We start from the raw sequence: 16,783 nt of genomic DNA, 5'->3' as shown, positions 1-16,783 counted from the left end.
CAGTACAATATCTACAAGTGGAGGGGTAGTGAGTGAGTGACAGTATGTGGGTGTTATAAACCACAGGATGTTTAGTATGACTCGTCAGATCCGTCCCAAATGGCACCCAGTTCCCTACATAGTGCACAACTGAACAGGGCCCATACACTCTTGGAAAACAAGGGTCTAGCACCTAAAAGGGTGCTTTGTCTGTCTCCATTGCAGAATCCTTTGAAGAACCCAGGGAGAAGCCTTTTGGGTTGCATGTAGAACCCTTTCCACAGAGGGTTCTACGTGGAACCAAAAAGGGTTCTAACTGGAACCAAAAAGGGTTCTGACTGGAACAAAAAAGGATTATCCCATGGGGCAGCCGAAGAATCCTTCTGGAACCCTTTTTTCTAAGAGTGTATGGGCCCTGTTCAGTAGGGCACTATGTAGGGAATACGGTACCATTTGGGACTAGACCACTAGCAGAGACTTGCAGTTGTGTCGACACGGCAGCCCAGTCCATCTCAGCTAGGCTCTGCACACTATTACACAGTATCGTCATTCAAAACACAGTGAGCAGCTAGCATACACTAAGCACATCTCAATTTGGGTATAAGACTGCGGGGAAGACCACATTGTTGTTGTGTATAAGGCAGTTGTGACCAGTGAGTGCTCAGAAAGAGATTAGGGTAGGTTAGTTAAGACAGTGACTGGCTCCCCACCAATCAGCCAGTGAGGCACCACACTGGCTACCAGCATGGTACAGCACTTGATGCTCACTCTGTGCTACACGAAGCTAGCAAGTAGGTACACCCACCATAGGGTCAAAGGTTACGGGTTACGGGTGAAGAGTGTACAGTCTGATTCTCTACCAAGCAAAGATTTTGTGAACGCATGGCTTGAGGGAGTTTCCATTATATTCTTAAATGAACACCAGTCCATTCCATCTAAATCCACGAGGGGTAGTGTACGAGTGCACAGGAGAAGGGTAGAGAATTGGAATGCAATTTATATGTTTGCCAACTATAGCCCGCTTGGGCCCAATTGGCCCTGTTTAGCCCTGTTTGGCCTGGTTCCTGCCTACCTCCTTCTGGTCCAGCTGAAGGGAGGACTTGATCAGATCTCTGAGAGCAGTCAGATGTTTCTTCTCCTCATCCTGGGTCTGCTTTATCTGAGAAGGAGATACACAGGGTGAGATTAACAAGCACAATGAGTCTGAATAACAATAGTCTGTAGAGTAGCAGCCATCAGATGGAGAGAAGTCTGTGGGTGGGTATTTACATTGTAGAGGTCAGCAGCCAGCTTCTCAATGTACTGCTTCAGCTTATCCGCTGTCTTCAAGCCATCTTGGAAGAAACTGAAAGAGAATACAGGGCGGATATTAGAATTCCACTTTTCACAGTAATTTGGTGGGGCGTAGCATCGTTTACATCATTTAGAAATGTCAAGTGTCATAGAATGTTTATATAAGCATTAAGAAGTTCATAAGGAGTGGAGGGGTGAATGAGAATGATACTGATGCAGTGTATAACACTGCTTGGCTCTCTGGCTTTTGGCAAAGAGATGTATCTCTCTCTTTCCTTCTCTCTTTTTCTCTCCTGTCTCTCTCTGGCTGACTATGGCTGTGTCCAGAGCTGAATGCTAAGCACCTCCTGTCATCCATTATGGATCTGCCAGTGTCAGTGGCACACACCAGAATGCAGCTCTGCATCCTCTCAGCTCCACTAACAACCTCTCTCTCCCCATCTCTCCTTCTCCCTCACTCTAGGAATCCATCAATCCTCCCTCAGTCCACTCATCCTACTGTAACTTACAGTTTTCTCGACCTTTGTTTTTCCATCATTCTATAAGGCATGCCTCTACATAGTGATTTTTCGCTGTCACCGTCAGAAACAGTAGGACAGCCATAGGTTTGTGTTGAGTAGATAACAAGAAAACTGCATTGTTTTGTTGTGACATAACCACCTAGCAACACTGAGGCTGTCAGGCTCGTCGGTGACGCAGCCAGGGGACTGCCGTTATTTACCCACAAACCCCCACGGCTGTCACAACGCATCGGCATGAAGGCCCATGCATATTTATGAGAGCTAAATATGACTCCGCAACCCTCCCTACCCAAGACCTGTGAATCATGCAGCACCATCACCCCACCCGAGAGAGAGGGATGGAGGGAAGGGGGGGTTGAGAGGATAAAGAGAAGGGAGAGAGAGAGAGAGAGAAAGAGAGCGAGAGAGAGAGAGCAATCGTGGCCAGACTTGAAAATCTAGTCGTGAGAGTACATAATTCCATCCGAAAAAGATTCATATTTTCCTGTGAATGTTTGATACATTAAGTGTTTTCCACCAATTAGTCACATCTAAGTAGACACATCTCAGTAGTTGGGAGGGGTCTCACACTATGGTAAAGGAGGAATATACTGCGGTACTGTGCGGGGCGGCAGGCAACCTAGAGGTTAGAGCGTTGGACTAGTAACCAAAAGGTTGCTGGATTGAATCCCCGAGCTGACGAGGTAAAAATCTGTCGTTCTGCCCTCGAACAAGGCAGTTAAACCACTGTTCCCCGGTAGGCTGTCATTGTAAATAAGAATTTGTTCTCAATTGAATTGCCTAGAAAAAGGTTTTTATTTTTAAATGTACTTACTTGCACTGTGCGTGGTAATACTTGATTAGGTTCTGGAGAAGGTCCACTCCCTTCTTGGTCTTGATCTCATTGACTTTGATCAGATACTGCAGAGAAAACACAAGAGGTGGTTTGTGAAAACTGACATCAAATAGAATGCTCCGTTACATGATTTTGGAGTATTTCACTGCTTATACATGGTGATACATTAAACCAGGGGTGGACAATCACTGGAGGTCTTAATTGAAGGCTATTTTTTATTTGAACGGAAGGCTATCATTTACGAACCAGTAAATCTTCATGGCTTGGCTGAAGCAAAAGCCTGCACCCACCCACATAAATGGAAACTGAGCGCAAAATGGTCCACCCTTGCAATAAACCACCATAGAAAATATGTGTTGGTGTGAAATATTGAAATATGTCTTCTGAACACTTTGAAGGATAATCCTATCAGAATGCCCAAATGCTGGAGGATGATCCTTTGATCTACACTGCCAACACAGCATGGAGTCTGTGGGAGCTGGCAACAAAGTGGTAAACATCTACACGTCACTGGAAGGAATGCAAACATAGAATATCATGAGAGAAAGATGTCCCTTGCCTGGTTTTACAGTAAACTGTGTTCGAAATGGATAACTAGAATTGTGTTTTTCCAGTTGGTTTTTAGAAAACCACCCGGGCCTCCGGAGAAAGTGTGTTTCACTGACTAGCATCCTAAACGAGGCCGTCTAAAGATAGAGAACAAATTCCCACCAACAAATTCATGCCCGGCGAACAAATGAATACAACATCATCTTAATCTTACGTTTATCCCATGGCGTGACAACCTAGAACAGGTCGTGAAGGGACACTATGTAGACCAGAATGCCCTTCTGAGCCCCCCCTGTCCCTGTGCTCCCAAAGCTTCTCTGCACCATTGCTTACAATGCAGTCATCTTTGTGTGTGTGTGTGTGTGTGTGTGTGTGTGTGTGTGTGTGTGTGTGTGTGTGTGTGTGTGTGTGTGTGTGTGTGTGTGTGTGTGTGTGTGTGTGTGTGTGTGTGTGTGTGTGTGTGTGTGTGTGTGTGTGTGTGTGTGTGTGTGTGTGTGTGTGTGTGTGCACGTTTGCGTGCTCCCCTGAAACAAAACACACACACAGTCACACACACATAGCTTTTGTATGCCTGAGAGTGTGCGGCTCAGAGATTAACCAAATTGGTCTGGTGTGGGTTTAGTGTGTGTTGTGAATGCCTGATGGTGCATGTGTTTGGGGGCTTTGTGGGAATGAGAGGCGATGGATGGATGGATACTACTGTATCAGTGGCTGGTCTCAGATCAGTAATACAGCCTGCTGTGATGAGCATCGCCTGGCCCTCTCCACACTAGCAGCAGCAGCAGAGCAGCGTGGGATAGGAGAGTGAGTCTATGTCCCAAATGGCACCCTATTCCGTATGTAGAACCCTACGGGCCATGGTTCAAAGTAGTGCAGTATATAGGGAATAGAGTGCCATTTGGAATTCACCCTGAAAGCATCGTCTAATCTGGTGACTGAGTAATGTGGAGAGGGGGGGGGTACACAATACTAGCACTGCTATCAGTCAAGTTTATAGGGTCAGGAGTTGTCCTGTGCCTCTCTAGCACAACACTGGAAGCAATATCAACAACAACCCACGTGTAAGAAATCACCCTAAAAATCCAAGAGAGGCAAACCACCCCCTCTCGCTGCACACAGAAATAGAGGTGCATGGGTGGAGCGCCTCCGTGACGGCGCCAATTAGAATCCCATTGTGAAGCACTAAGTTAATTAATATATCAATTATCAGTACCGTTATGCAATGTGAGCAAATAATCTGCAGATAAAGAGGGAGAGTGGAGTATGCGTTTACGCCCACCGGGAGGTAGCTCGATAGCACATACAATTTGGTATTTTACTCTAGAGTAGTGGTATTCAATTTCTAATGACACAACCTTAAAATCGGTACGTTTAAATTTTCACAACAAATAACCCAATAAATTACATTTTCATTGCTCTTGTCAAAATTAAAAGATCAAATAAATGCATTTACTTACTTTTCTTTTCTTCTACAAATGATCTCTCTCAAAAACATTTGTACATTGTCCCATAAAATAATCTGAACTCTTACTTTTTGTTTCTCTTTTTTTAAATATATATATACAGTATATACAGTTGAAGTCAGAAGTTTACATACACTTAGGTTGGAGTCATTAAAACTCATTTTTCAACCAATTTCTTATTCACAAACTATAGTTTTCGCAAGTCGGTTAGGACATTTACTTTGTGCATGACACAAGTCATTTTTCCAACAAATGTTTACAGACAGGTAATTTCACTTATAACTCACTGTATCACAATTCCAGTGGGTGAGACATTTACAAACACTAAGTTGACTGTGCCTTTAAACAGCTTGGAAAATTTCTGAAAATGTTGTCATGGCTGGCTTTAGAAGCTTCAGATAGGCTAATTGACATCATTTGAGTCAATTGGAGGTGTACCTGTGGATGTATTTCAAGGCCTACCTTCAAACTCAGTGCCTCTTTGCTTGACATCATGGGAAAATCAAAAGAAATCAGTCTCCCAAGGATGAAGTCTGGTTCATCCTTGGGAGCAATTTCCAAGCGCCTGAAGGTATCATGTTCATCTGCACAAACAAGAGTATGCAAGTATAAACACCATGGGACCACGCAGCCTTAATACTGCTCAGGAAGGAGACGCGTTCTGTCTCCTAGAGATGAACGTACTTTGGTGCGAAAAGTGCAAATCAATTCCAGAACAACAGCAAAGGACCTTGTGAAGATGCTGGAGGAAACAGATACAAAAGTATCTATATCCACAGTAAATCGAGTCCCATATCAACACAACAAAGATCATACCTTTTTGGAGAAATGCCCTCGGGTCTGGTGAAACAAAAATAGAACAGTTTGGCCATAATGACCATATGTTTATGTTTTGTTTTATGTTTTGAGTGAAAAGGGGGATGCTTGCAAGCCGAAGAACACCATCCCAACGGTGAAGCACAGGGGTGGCAGCATCATGTTGTGGGGGTGCTTTGCCTCAAAAGGGACTGGTGCACTTCACAAAATAGATGGCTTCATGAGAAGGAAAATTATGTGGATATATTGAAGCAACATCTCAAGACATTGGTCAGGAAATTAAAACTTGGTTGCAAATGGGGCTCCCAAATGGACAATGACCCTAAGCATACTCCCAAAGTAGTGGGAAAATGTCTTAAAGACAACAAAGTCAAGGTATTGGAGTGGCCATCACAAAGCCCTGACCTCAATCCTATAGAACATTTGTGGGCAGACCTGAAAAGGCACGTGTAAGCAAGGAGGCCTACAAACCTTACTCAGTTACACCAGCTCTGTCAGGAGGAATGGGGCAAAATTCACCCAACTTATTGTGGGAAGCTTGTGGAAGGCTACCCAAAACGTTTGACCCAAGTTAAACAATTTAAAGGCAATGCTACCAAATACTAATTGAGTGTATGTAAACGTCTGACCCACTGGGAATATGATGAAAGAAATAAAAGCTGAAATAAATAATTCTCTCTACTATTATTCTGACATTTCACATTCTTAAAATAAAGTGGTGATCCTAACTGACTTAAGACAGGGAATTGTTACTTGGATTAAATGTCAGGAAGTGTGAAAATGTGTGTGAAGTTTAAATGTATTTGGCTAAGGTGTATGTAAAATTCCGACTTCAACTATATATAGTGTTTAAAAAATAAATACAAATTAATAAATATATATATATATATATATATATATATATATATATATATATATATATATATATACAATGGGGCAAAAAAGTATTTAGTCAGCCACCAATTGTGCAAGTTCTCCCACTTAAAAATATGAGAGAGGCCTGTAATTTTCATCATAGGTACACTTCAACTATGACAGAGAAAATGAGAAAACAAAATCCAGAAAATCACATTGTAGGATTTTTAATGAATTTATTTGCAAATTATGGTGGAAAATAAGTATTTGGTCAATAACAAAAGTTTATCTCAATACTTTGTTATACACACTTTGTTGGCAATGACAGAGGTCAAACGTTTTCTGTAAGTCTTCACAAGGTTTTCACACACTGTAGCTGGTATTTTGGCCCATTCCTCCATGCAGATCTCCTCTAGAGCAGTGATGTTTTGGGGCTGTTGCTGGGCAACACGGACTTTCAACTCCCTCCAAAGATGTTCTATGGGGTTGAGATCTGGAGACTGACTAGGTCACTCCAGGACCTTGAAATGCTTCTTACGAAGCCACTCCTTCGTTGCCCGGGTGGTGTGTTTGGGATCATTGTCATGCTGAAAGACCCAGTCACGTTTCATCTTCAATGCCCTTGCTGATGGAAGGAGGTTTTCACTCAAAATCTCACGATACATGGCCCCATTCATTCTTTCCTTTACACGGATTAGTCGTCCTGGTCCCTTTGCAGAAAAACAGCCCCAAAGCATGATGTTTCCACCCCCATGCATCACAGTAGGCATGGTGTTCTTTGGATGCAACTCAGCATTCTTTGTCCTCGAGTTGAGTTGAGTTGAGTTTTTACCAAAAAGTTATATTTTAGTTTCATCTGACCATATGACATTCTCCCAATCTTCTTTTGGATCATCCAAATGTTCTCTAGCAAATGTAAGACAGGCCTGGACATGTACTGGCTTAAACAGGATTTGCAGGATTTGAGTCCCTGGCGGCATAGTGTGTTACTGATGGTAGGCTTTGTTACTTTGGTCCCAGCTCTCTGCAGGTCATTCACTAGGTCCCCCCGTGTGGTTCTGGGATTTTTGCTCACCGTTCTTGTGATCATTTTGACCCCACGGGGTGAGATCTTGCGTGGAGATCCAGATCGAGGGAGATTATCAGTGGTCTTGCATGTCTTCCATTTCCTAATAATTGCTCCCACAGTTGATTTCTTCAAACCAAGCTGTTTACCTATTGCAGATTCAGTCTTCCCAGCCTGGTGCAGGTCTACAGTTTTGTTTCTGGTGTCCTTTGACAGCTCTTTGGTCTTGGCCATAGTGGAGTTTGGAGTGTGACTGTTTGAGGTTGTGGACAGGTGTCTTTTATACTGATAACAAGTTTAAACAGGTGCCATTACTATAGGTAACGAGTGGAGGACAGAGGAGCCTCTTAAAGAAGAAGTTACAGGTCTGTGAGAGCCAGAAATCTTGCTTGTTTGTAGGTGACCAAATACTTATTTTCCACCATAATTTGCAAATAAATTCATTAAAAATCCTACAATGTGATTTTCTGGATTTTTTTCTCCTCATTTTGTCTGTCATAGTTGAAGTGTACCTATGATGAAAATTACAGGCCTCTATCATCTTTTTAAGTGGGAGAACTTCCACAATTGGTGGCTGACTAAATACTTTTTTGCCCCACTGTACAATATATATGTATTTGGTGGCCCCACTGCAATTTTAGTGGGGTTGCGACCCCAACTCTGAATACCACTGCTCTAGAGGGATACAGCTCACTCACAAGCATTGGTTTACAGAAAACTACATACTGTACATCTCAGTCAGTGCCCAGTTTGTGCCTAATCAGTGCCCATTAGTCTGTGGCCCAGTGTCCACTACTGACCTCACACATCTGGAGTTGGAAGAGACGGCGTTCCTTCTCCATCTCCTCGGCGATCTCTGCGCCTGTTATCTCCGTGCGAATCATCCCATGCTGCTTGGCATGCTCCCTCTTTTCCTTCTCGATCTTTGTACTGAAATTAAACAGACAGACAGACAGACAGACCGACCGTGTCAGAGAAACCAGGCAGGCAGACAGACCAACAGACAGACAGACAGACCGACCGACCGTGTTAGAGAAACCAGGCAGACCAACAGAAAGTGTTTAAGTCCATGACAACTCTTTAAATCAGATGGAATTCTCCGGCAAGAAGTAGAGTTTTCACAGGGTGGAACATTCCATAAATGATCATGTTGCTCTGTGTGATATACAGACATTGTCATGACACCGTAAACAACTGTACGCAGACATAACCATATATAGTGCAAACCCCAGCTGTCCCAACACAGCTATGTACTGTACATCTACACTCGGGATCAATATTTTCCACAAAATCCACCAAGTTTCAATTATCAGTAACAATTCATATTTATCTTGTGAATCCTGGGAAGTGTAGCAAAAATAGTTTAAAAGTTTAAAACCAAGATATGGTCACTATTCCAGAGTTCTCTCCAAATAAGAGGGGTACTGCACCACCTTGTCGGCTTGGCTGTGCCACAATGTAAAGATTTCAGAGCAAGTAAAACTGATATTTAGTCATGATAGAGTAACTATCTTGATCGCCAATGACGGTGTGAATTTGCGGAACAGGGCGTCCATAAATTCAGAGTGTTTTCACGTTCCTCAATTCAGTGCAGTTCGGCAGTAGGCTATCTCGACACAGAACGCGCTCAGGATGCACCCCGAGTATAGCGTTGTCGATTCAGACAAACTTTGTCACGGCAGTTAAACGACCAAAGTTGCTAAGCTTCCTAGATAACCTCCTTCAACGAATGAAAGAATATCTCCTATATTTGGCCAAATCTATATAGCTGATGATTATACAGATAGCAGATCAGCTCATGAATAACTGGCAGAAGAGAGTGGAAATAGTATTAATTAAAAAATATATATATTTCACCTTTATTTAACCAGGTAGGCTAGTTGAGAACAAGTTCTCATTTACAACTGCAACCTGGCCAAGATAAAGCATAGCAATTCGACACATACAACAACACAGAGTTACAGATGGAATAAACAAATAACACTGTCAATAATACAGTAGGGGGAAAAAAAAGGAGAAAAAAAGTTAACGGTATCTTAACAAGGACAGACCCTATCTACTCTCATACCATTTGTTGATCACACATTCTCTACCGATGCTCTCACATGGGAACCAAGTAGGCCTACAGCGCAGAGAAGCGGGGGAAATGTTATAGAGGCGGTATTTTAGCATGCATAGGCGAGAGACATGCTTTGATAATGCATTGCAACCTATGGATTACGGAATAAAGTTGCAAATGTTCAAGCAAAACAGGAGTCAGGATTTGGGGTTTCAGTGGGATTGATACTTGATAGGAAAATAACCTAGGCTCTAGGGCAGGATGTGTGACCCTCTAAAGACTCACAGTGACAGCTCAAAGAGGCACACATTATTTTATAAGCTATTACTGCAGGGGTTTCCCAATAGGGTTTATTAACTGCATTCTGGTCGCATGTGCAGCCCGTCGGTGTCAATTATGCGTGTGCTTTGAATTGATGGCGACTTTGTGTGAAGTAAATATGCTAGGCTAAAGGCTACCACGCGACAACCTTTTTTGGACTATGTGCTATTTTATTTTTTATCTGCTTCCCTGCTTCTGTGCATATTTTGTGTGTTGTGGAATTGCATTAGTGCGACATTGGGGGATTTTTTTGTTTATTTCCCGGGTCTTGTCATTCCATTTTTTGGGGAAATGTGAAGAGTATTCCCTCTCCGGGATCCCGTTTACCAATGTTAATCCCTAATGTAGACATTTATTATTAACACACTTACAACTTAGCTTCATAATCCTTCCAGGCTTTGTCAAAGGGCTTCTTTATGTCCTGAAAGAAATAGGACAGAGTATGAGTAAACAGCAGTAATGAGGTCAATCTGGAATCCCACAGTGCAGTGCTAACTCTCTCTCCAACACAGGCCGACACCGCCACTGCAGCCAAGGAACCAAGGCCTCATCCTCACAATTTATGTTTTGGAAACCCACTACCACGCCATGTTTCCAAACCTCACGAGTTCATGACCCCTTTATTCGTGGCGCTCGCCTTCAGGCACAACACAGGGACACTGTTTACGCAAAGATTTACAGTGTGATCTTTTAAACAGTCAGGCCCACTAGTCCCCCCCTTCCCCCTTCTCCACCTCTCTCTCTTTCTCTCTCTCAAATGCAAGCACACTCTCACACACACCCACTCTGTCCCTCTAAAACACACATGCACAAGCACGTGCACATGCACCACACTAGGGCTGGGAATTGCCAGGGACCTCATGATGAGTTATTATCAGGATACTTAGATGCCGATACGGTATGTATTGCGATTAACACAATTCGATATGTGTTGCGATTCAATAATGTGATTCAATACTGTGATTTTACTGCGATTCCATGTTCCAAACATATATCTCACCATATACATTGAGTGTACTAAACATTAGGAGCTCCTTCTTAATATTGAGTTGACCTCACAACAGCCTCAATTTGTCGGGCATGGACTCAAGATGTTGAAAGTGTTCCACAGGGATGCTGGCCCACGTTGACTCCAATGCTTGAAACATTTGTCAAATCGGCTGGATGTCCACGGAAAACGATTGAGTGCGAAAAACCCAGCAGCGTTGCAGTTCTTCAGCAGCTTTGCAGTTCTTGACACAAACTGGTGTGCCTGGCACCTACTAACATATCCAGTTCAAAGACACTTAAATATTTTTGTTTGAGCCTCTGAACAATCCATGTCTCAATTGTCTCGAGGCTTAGAAATCCATCTTTAACCTGTCTTCTCCCCTTCATCTACACTGATTGAAGTGGATTTAACTAGTGACATCAGTAAGAGACCATAGCTTTCCCCTGGATTCACCTGGTCAGTCTATGTCATGGAAAGAGCAGGTGTTCTTAATGTTCTGTATACTCAGTGTATGTCTGTGACAAGAGAGAGTCATGATCAGTCATCGAAATAAAAAAGTGCTGAAAACAAACTGGCTCACTATTTAAAAAGAAGATGAAGAAGAACAAGCTATGATGCAGGAACTACTACTACTACTAACATACATATGAATCGACAGAGCTGCTAAGTGGGCTCTACTGAGTGGCCTCCAGTGCTAGGTCCTCCCCTAGGCGGTAAGGCAGAGAAAGAGAGCGGGAGTGAGGGAGAGAGCAAGGAAAGGAGGGTCTTTATTGTACATCTTACCCCTTTCACGCCTTTCAGGTCCCCCTTCAACAGCGAGTCCAGGGTGAACATCACATTATGGCTCAGGCTCTGGAGCTGGAGAGAGAGGGAGGGAGAAGGAGAGAGAGAGAGAGAGAGAGAGAGAGAGAGAGAGAGAGAGAGAGAGAGAGAGAGAGAGAGAGAGAGAGAGAGAGAGAGAGAGAGAGAGAGAGAGAGAGAGAGAGAGAGAGAGAGAGAGAGAGAGAGAGAGAGAGAGAGGGAGAGAGAGAGAGAGAGAGAGAGAGAGAGAGAGAGAGAGAGAGAGAGAGAGAGAGAGAGAGAGAGAGAGAGAGAGAGAGAGAGAGAGAGAGAGAGAGAGAGAGAGAGAGAGAGAGAGAGAGAGAGAGAGAGAGAGAGAGAGAGAGAGAGAGAGAGAGAGGGAGAAGAGAGAGAGAGAGAGAGAGAGAGAGAGAGAGAGAGAGAGAGAGAGAGAGAGAGAGAGAGAGAGAGAGAGAGAGAGAGAGAGAGAGAGAGAGAGAGAGAGAGAGAGAGAGAGAGAGAGAGAGAGAGAGAGAGAGAGAGAGAGAGAGAGAGAGAGAGAGAGAGAGAGAGAGAGAGAGAGAGAGAGAGAGAGAGAGAGAGAGAAAAAAAAAAGGATGACAAATATAAATTCTATTTGGACACAGTTCTATTAGAACACACCAAAAACTACACATATCTAGGACTAAATACCAGCAACACAGGTAGCTTTCACATGGCTGTGAATGAGCTGAAAGACAAAGCAAGAAGAGCTTTCTATGCCATTAAAAGGAACATCAAAATCGAAATTCCAATTAGAATCTGGCTCAACATTTTTCAATCAGTTATAGAACCAATTGCTCTATATGGCAGTGAAGTATGGGCTCCAATCTCTAATAATGAATTTACCAAATGGGACAAGCATCCAAACGAAATACTGCATGCAGAGTTTTGCAAGACTCTATTGCAAGTGCAAAGAAAAATTCCAAATAACGCATGTAGAGCAGAATTGGGCCAATACCCCCTCCTCATTCGAATAGAAAAAAGAGCCATCAAATTTTACAACCATCTAAAAACAAGTGACCCCAAAACATTCCATCACACATTAAAAAAAGAGTCCCCTCAGCCAGCTGGTTCTGAGGCTCATTTCACCAACCCAAACCAACCCCATAGAGCCTTAGGACAGCACTCAGAAAATCTGGCACAAACAAATCATCACAAACAAAAAGAAAAATATATCACCTATTGGAAAGACACCACAAAAAATCAAAGTAAACTTCAATGCTATTTGGCTTTAAACAGACAGTACATGGTGGCAGACTATCTGACCACTGTGACTGATAGTAAACTGAGGAAAACATTGACTAGGTACAGACTCAGTGAGCACAGTCTGACTATAGAGACCGGTCGTCACAGACAAACCTGGCAGCCCAGAGAGGACAGGCTGTGCTCACTCTGATCCAGGGGAGAGGTAGAGACAGAGCTGCATTTCCTATTACACTGTGACAAATACTCAGACCTAAGAGAATATTTATTTCCCAAAATTATAATTCAAAACAAAGAATTTGAAACGATAAAATATTTATTGGGTGAAAAGCCAAAATGTGCAGTTTTGGCAGCCAAATACAGTATGTGTCCCCCTGCCACAACCTGCGGGACAGCCAGTGAAAAGTGCAATGGAATGTCGATAATATTTCCCATCTTGTTTTGTTTTGTCATGTCCCATGTCCACTACTACTATAATTGCTGTTGGTCCACCATTTATTTATATAAATATATATATTTATTTTAATTTTATTTTTCGATATGTATACTTTGACAATGTAAGTAATAATGAACTTGCCATGTCAATAAAGTCAATTGAATTGAATTGAGAGAGAGAGAGAGAGAGAGAGAGAGAGAGAGAGAGAGAGAGAGAGAGAGAGAGAGAGAGAGAGAGAGAGAGAGAGAGAGAGAGAGAGAGAGAGAGAGAGAGAGAGGGTTAGGAAGAGAAAAGAGAAAGAAAGAGAGTGAGAGAGAGAGAGAGAGAGAGAGAGAGAGAGAGAGAGAGAGAAGAGAGAGAGAGAGAGAGAGAGAGAGAGAGAGAGAGAGAGAAAGAGAGAGAGCGAAAGAGAGAGAGCGAAAGAGAGAGAGCGAAAGAGAGAGAGAGAGAGAGAGAGAGAGAGAGAGAGAGAGAGAGAGAGAGAGAGAGAGAGAGAGAGAGAGAGAGAGAGAGAGAGAGAGAGTTGTTCAGTAACTCGGTCACCAGGGCAAGAGTCAGGCATCTACTCTTTCATCTTTCATCTGGAGTACATCAACAAATACTTGTGACGGCCCGAAGAAACCTTGACAGTATTATCTTCAGTCTAGGGGTGAACTCAATCTTGGCTATTTAGGAACCAGCAAAAACATTTTAGACTCTTAAAAAGTGTGCTAAGCTATTTAGGAATCAGCAAACACAATTTGACTACCATTTGCTTACAGCGCTGTAACCACATTGATCAATGCAGGTCAATATTCCTGAGCATTTATTCCATTTAGGCCTGTGATGGTCAGTGCCAAGTACCTTCCGGTCCGGGAAACAAACAACACTTAATGGCCACTAATGTGTTGCTTAAGTGCCTCCGTTGCAAAGACCCAATGTCTAAATCAATCACCTACTTATTGGCTGCTGCTCTACAATTAGAGCTGGCCATGGTCTGTCTCCCTGCATCCCAAATGACACCCTATATCCTATATAGTGCACTACTTTTGACCAGAGGTCTATGGGGGTTCTAAGGGCCCTGGTCAAAAGTAGTGCACTATAAAGGGAATTGATTGCCATTTGGGGTGTCACTTTATTGGAGTGGATGGATACTACTTAGACTGGCCTGAAACCTGGGCTGAACCCCACTACTCACCAACAGGGTGGTCTCCTTCCTCTCACTCTGCTCTCCAGAGAGGCCCCTTATTTATGGATGGTAAATACCACAAACTAGTGTCAGCATATGAAGAGTTTACTCCATACATAGAGAAAGAGAGAGAGAGAGAGCGAGAGAGAGAGAGAGAGAGAGAGAGAGAGAGAGAGAGAGAGAAAGAGAGAGAGCAAAATGTCCGCCAGAATAATAGTAACGTCAATAACCAATGGTGATGTATTAATCTATGACAGGTTCATGTGAGGGAGTTATCAACATCAATACCTTTACCAATAGTAGTACACACTGACACCAGCCCTTGGGGAGCACTTATCAAAAGGATATATTCAATAAACACTCAAATGACAACTACAGTGCATTCATAAAGTATTCAGACCCCTTGACTTTTTCCACATTTTGTTACGTTACGGTCTTATTCTAAAATTGATTAAAGACTTTTTCAGCCCTCATCAATCCACACACAATACCCCATAATGACAAAGCAAAAAAAACGTTTTTTAAATATTTACATAATTATTCAGACTCTTTACGGCAGCGTAGCCTAGTGGTTAGAGCGTTGGACTAGTAACCGGAAGGTTGCGAGTTCAAACCCCTGAGCTGACAAGGTACAAATCTGTCGTTCTGCCCCTGAACAGGCAGTTAACCCACTGTCCCCAGGCCGTCATTGAAAATAAGAATCTGTTCTTAACTGACTTGCCTGGTTAAATAAAGGTAAAATTAAATAAATAAAATTTTACTCAGTACTTTGTTGTTACATCATTTTCTGGAATTTTTAAAGCTGTTTTCCAAGGCACAGTCAACTAAGTATATGAAAACTTCTGACCCACTGGAATTGTGATACAGTGAATTATAAGTGAAATAATCTGTCTGTAAACAATTGTTGGAAATATTACTTGTGTCATACACAAAGTAGATGTCCTAATCGACTTGCCAAAACTATAATTTGTGAAAAAGATATTTGTGGAGTGGTTGAAAAAAGTTTTAATGACATGAATTGAAGTGTATCTAAACGTCCGACTTCAACTGTACATGCTCGGTCGTTTGTGCGTTATTGTTGTCACGATACCAGAATTTTGACTTCGATACAGATACCAAACATTGAAAAATGGTAGAACTGAAATAACATGTTAAAAAATATATATTTTACTAGGCAAGTCAGTTAAGAACAAATTCTTATTTTCAATGACGGCCTAGGAACAGTGGGTTAACTTCCTGTTCAGGGGTAGAACGACAGATTTGTACCTTTGTCAGCTCGGGTATTTGAACTTGCAACCTTTCAGTTACTAGTCCAACACTCTAACCACTAAGCTACCCTGCCGCCCAGAAAGATAGAATAACTTCTATTCTATATTCATTTTTTTAAAATAAAACACCATATCTTGAATATCTACAATTTGCCTTATGCGAAACCATATCTGAGACTCTTAGTTTAGAGGTCATTTTATAATTACATCTAAAAATGTATAGATTTGTTACTTGATACATATCAGGGTTAATTTGCTCATCTATGGCCATAATATTGGGTCAAATTACATTCATTAGACCTATGATTCACTATTCATTACAGCTAAATAATTTAAGGTGTTAAATTAATAATGTTGTTCCAAAACAACATAAAAAAACCTTTGAAGCTCATTTAATTGAAATACAATATATTTTACACAGCCTACTACGATTCCTAGAGTGCATTTCAACTCCCAGGGTGCAACGCTCCACCCAGGGCTGGGTCAAAGATTTTAATAACTATCCCTGGGGTGTCACCAGTTACCACAGCCACAAATTCAAAATGAAAACAAAAATGTGCTTTTTGGTTTTCATTTAAGGTTAGGGTTAGGCATACATTTAGCAGTGTGGTTGAGGTTAGGTTTAGGTTTCAAATCAGATTGTAATAGCCCACCCAATTTACCTACCTCATCCCCACACTGTTTTTATTTATTTACTTTTCTGCTCTTTTGCACATCAGTATCTCTACCTGCGCATGATCGTCTATCATTTATCACTCCAGTGTTAATAATTGTAATTATTCGCCTACCCCTCATGCCCTTTGCACACAATGTATATACTCTTTTTTTCTTTTTTCTTTTTTTTCTACTGTGTTATTGACTTGTTTATTGTTTACTCCATGTGTAACTCTGTGTTGTTGTCTGTTCACACTGCTATGCTTTATCTTGGCCAGGTCGCAGTTGTAAATGAGACCTTGTTCTCAACTAGCCTACCTGGTTAAATAAAAGTGAAATAAATAAATAAACTTTTTTTTGTTTAAGAAGATAAATTGTAGAAATTATGACTTTGTGGCTGCGGTAACTAGTGATGACCCAAGGGCTGGCTGGGCTGCTGCTAGTAGTCTAAAAAGTAGTCTAAATAAATATATGCAAAGTAGTC

At 42.0% G+C, this 16,783-nt stretch overlaps 1 protein-coding gene across 5 annotated transcripts in view; it reads right to left on the bottom strand.

Moving 5' to 3' along the window:
* LOC123991068 (arf-GAP with SH3 domain, ANK repeat and PH domain-containing protein 1-like) overlaps positions 1–16,783 on the bottom strand; it is a 77,569-nt gene that overhangs the window by 24,317 nt on the left and 36,469 nt on the right. For all 5 annotated transcript variants that reach the window (XM_046292244.1, XM_046292241.1, XM_046292242.1 and 2 more), the window contains 6 exons: positions 11,532–11,606; positions 10,129–10,178; positions 8,178–8,307; positions 2,608–2,693; positions 1,249–1,324; positions 1,052–1,138 (listed from right to left, as the gene is read on the bottom strand). In XM_046292244.1, the coding sequence (XP_046148200.1) occupies positions 1,052–1,138; positions 1,249–1,324; positions 2,608–2,693; positions 8,178–8,307; positions 10,129–10,178; positions 11,532–11,606 (504 nt within the window). The remainder of the gene's footprint in view (positions 1–1,051; positions 1,139–1,248; positions 1,325–2,607; positions 2,694–8,177; positions 8,308–10,128; positions 10,179–11,531; positions 11,607–16,783) is intronic.

The sequence above is a fragment of the Oncorhynchus gorbuscha genome, linkage group LG12 (assembly GCF_021184085.1).
Source record: "Oncorhynchus gorbuscha isolate QuinsamMale2020 ecotype Even-year linkage group LG12, OgorEven_v1.0, whole genome shotgun sequence".
Lineage (NCBI taxonomy): Eukaryota > Metazoa > Chordata > Actinopteri > Salmoniformes > Salmonidae > Oncorhynchus > Oncorhynchus gorbuscha.
The sequence above is the reverse complement of the archived record's forward strand: the minus strand, read 5'-3'. Positions and strand labels throughout refer to the sequence as shown.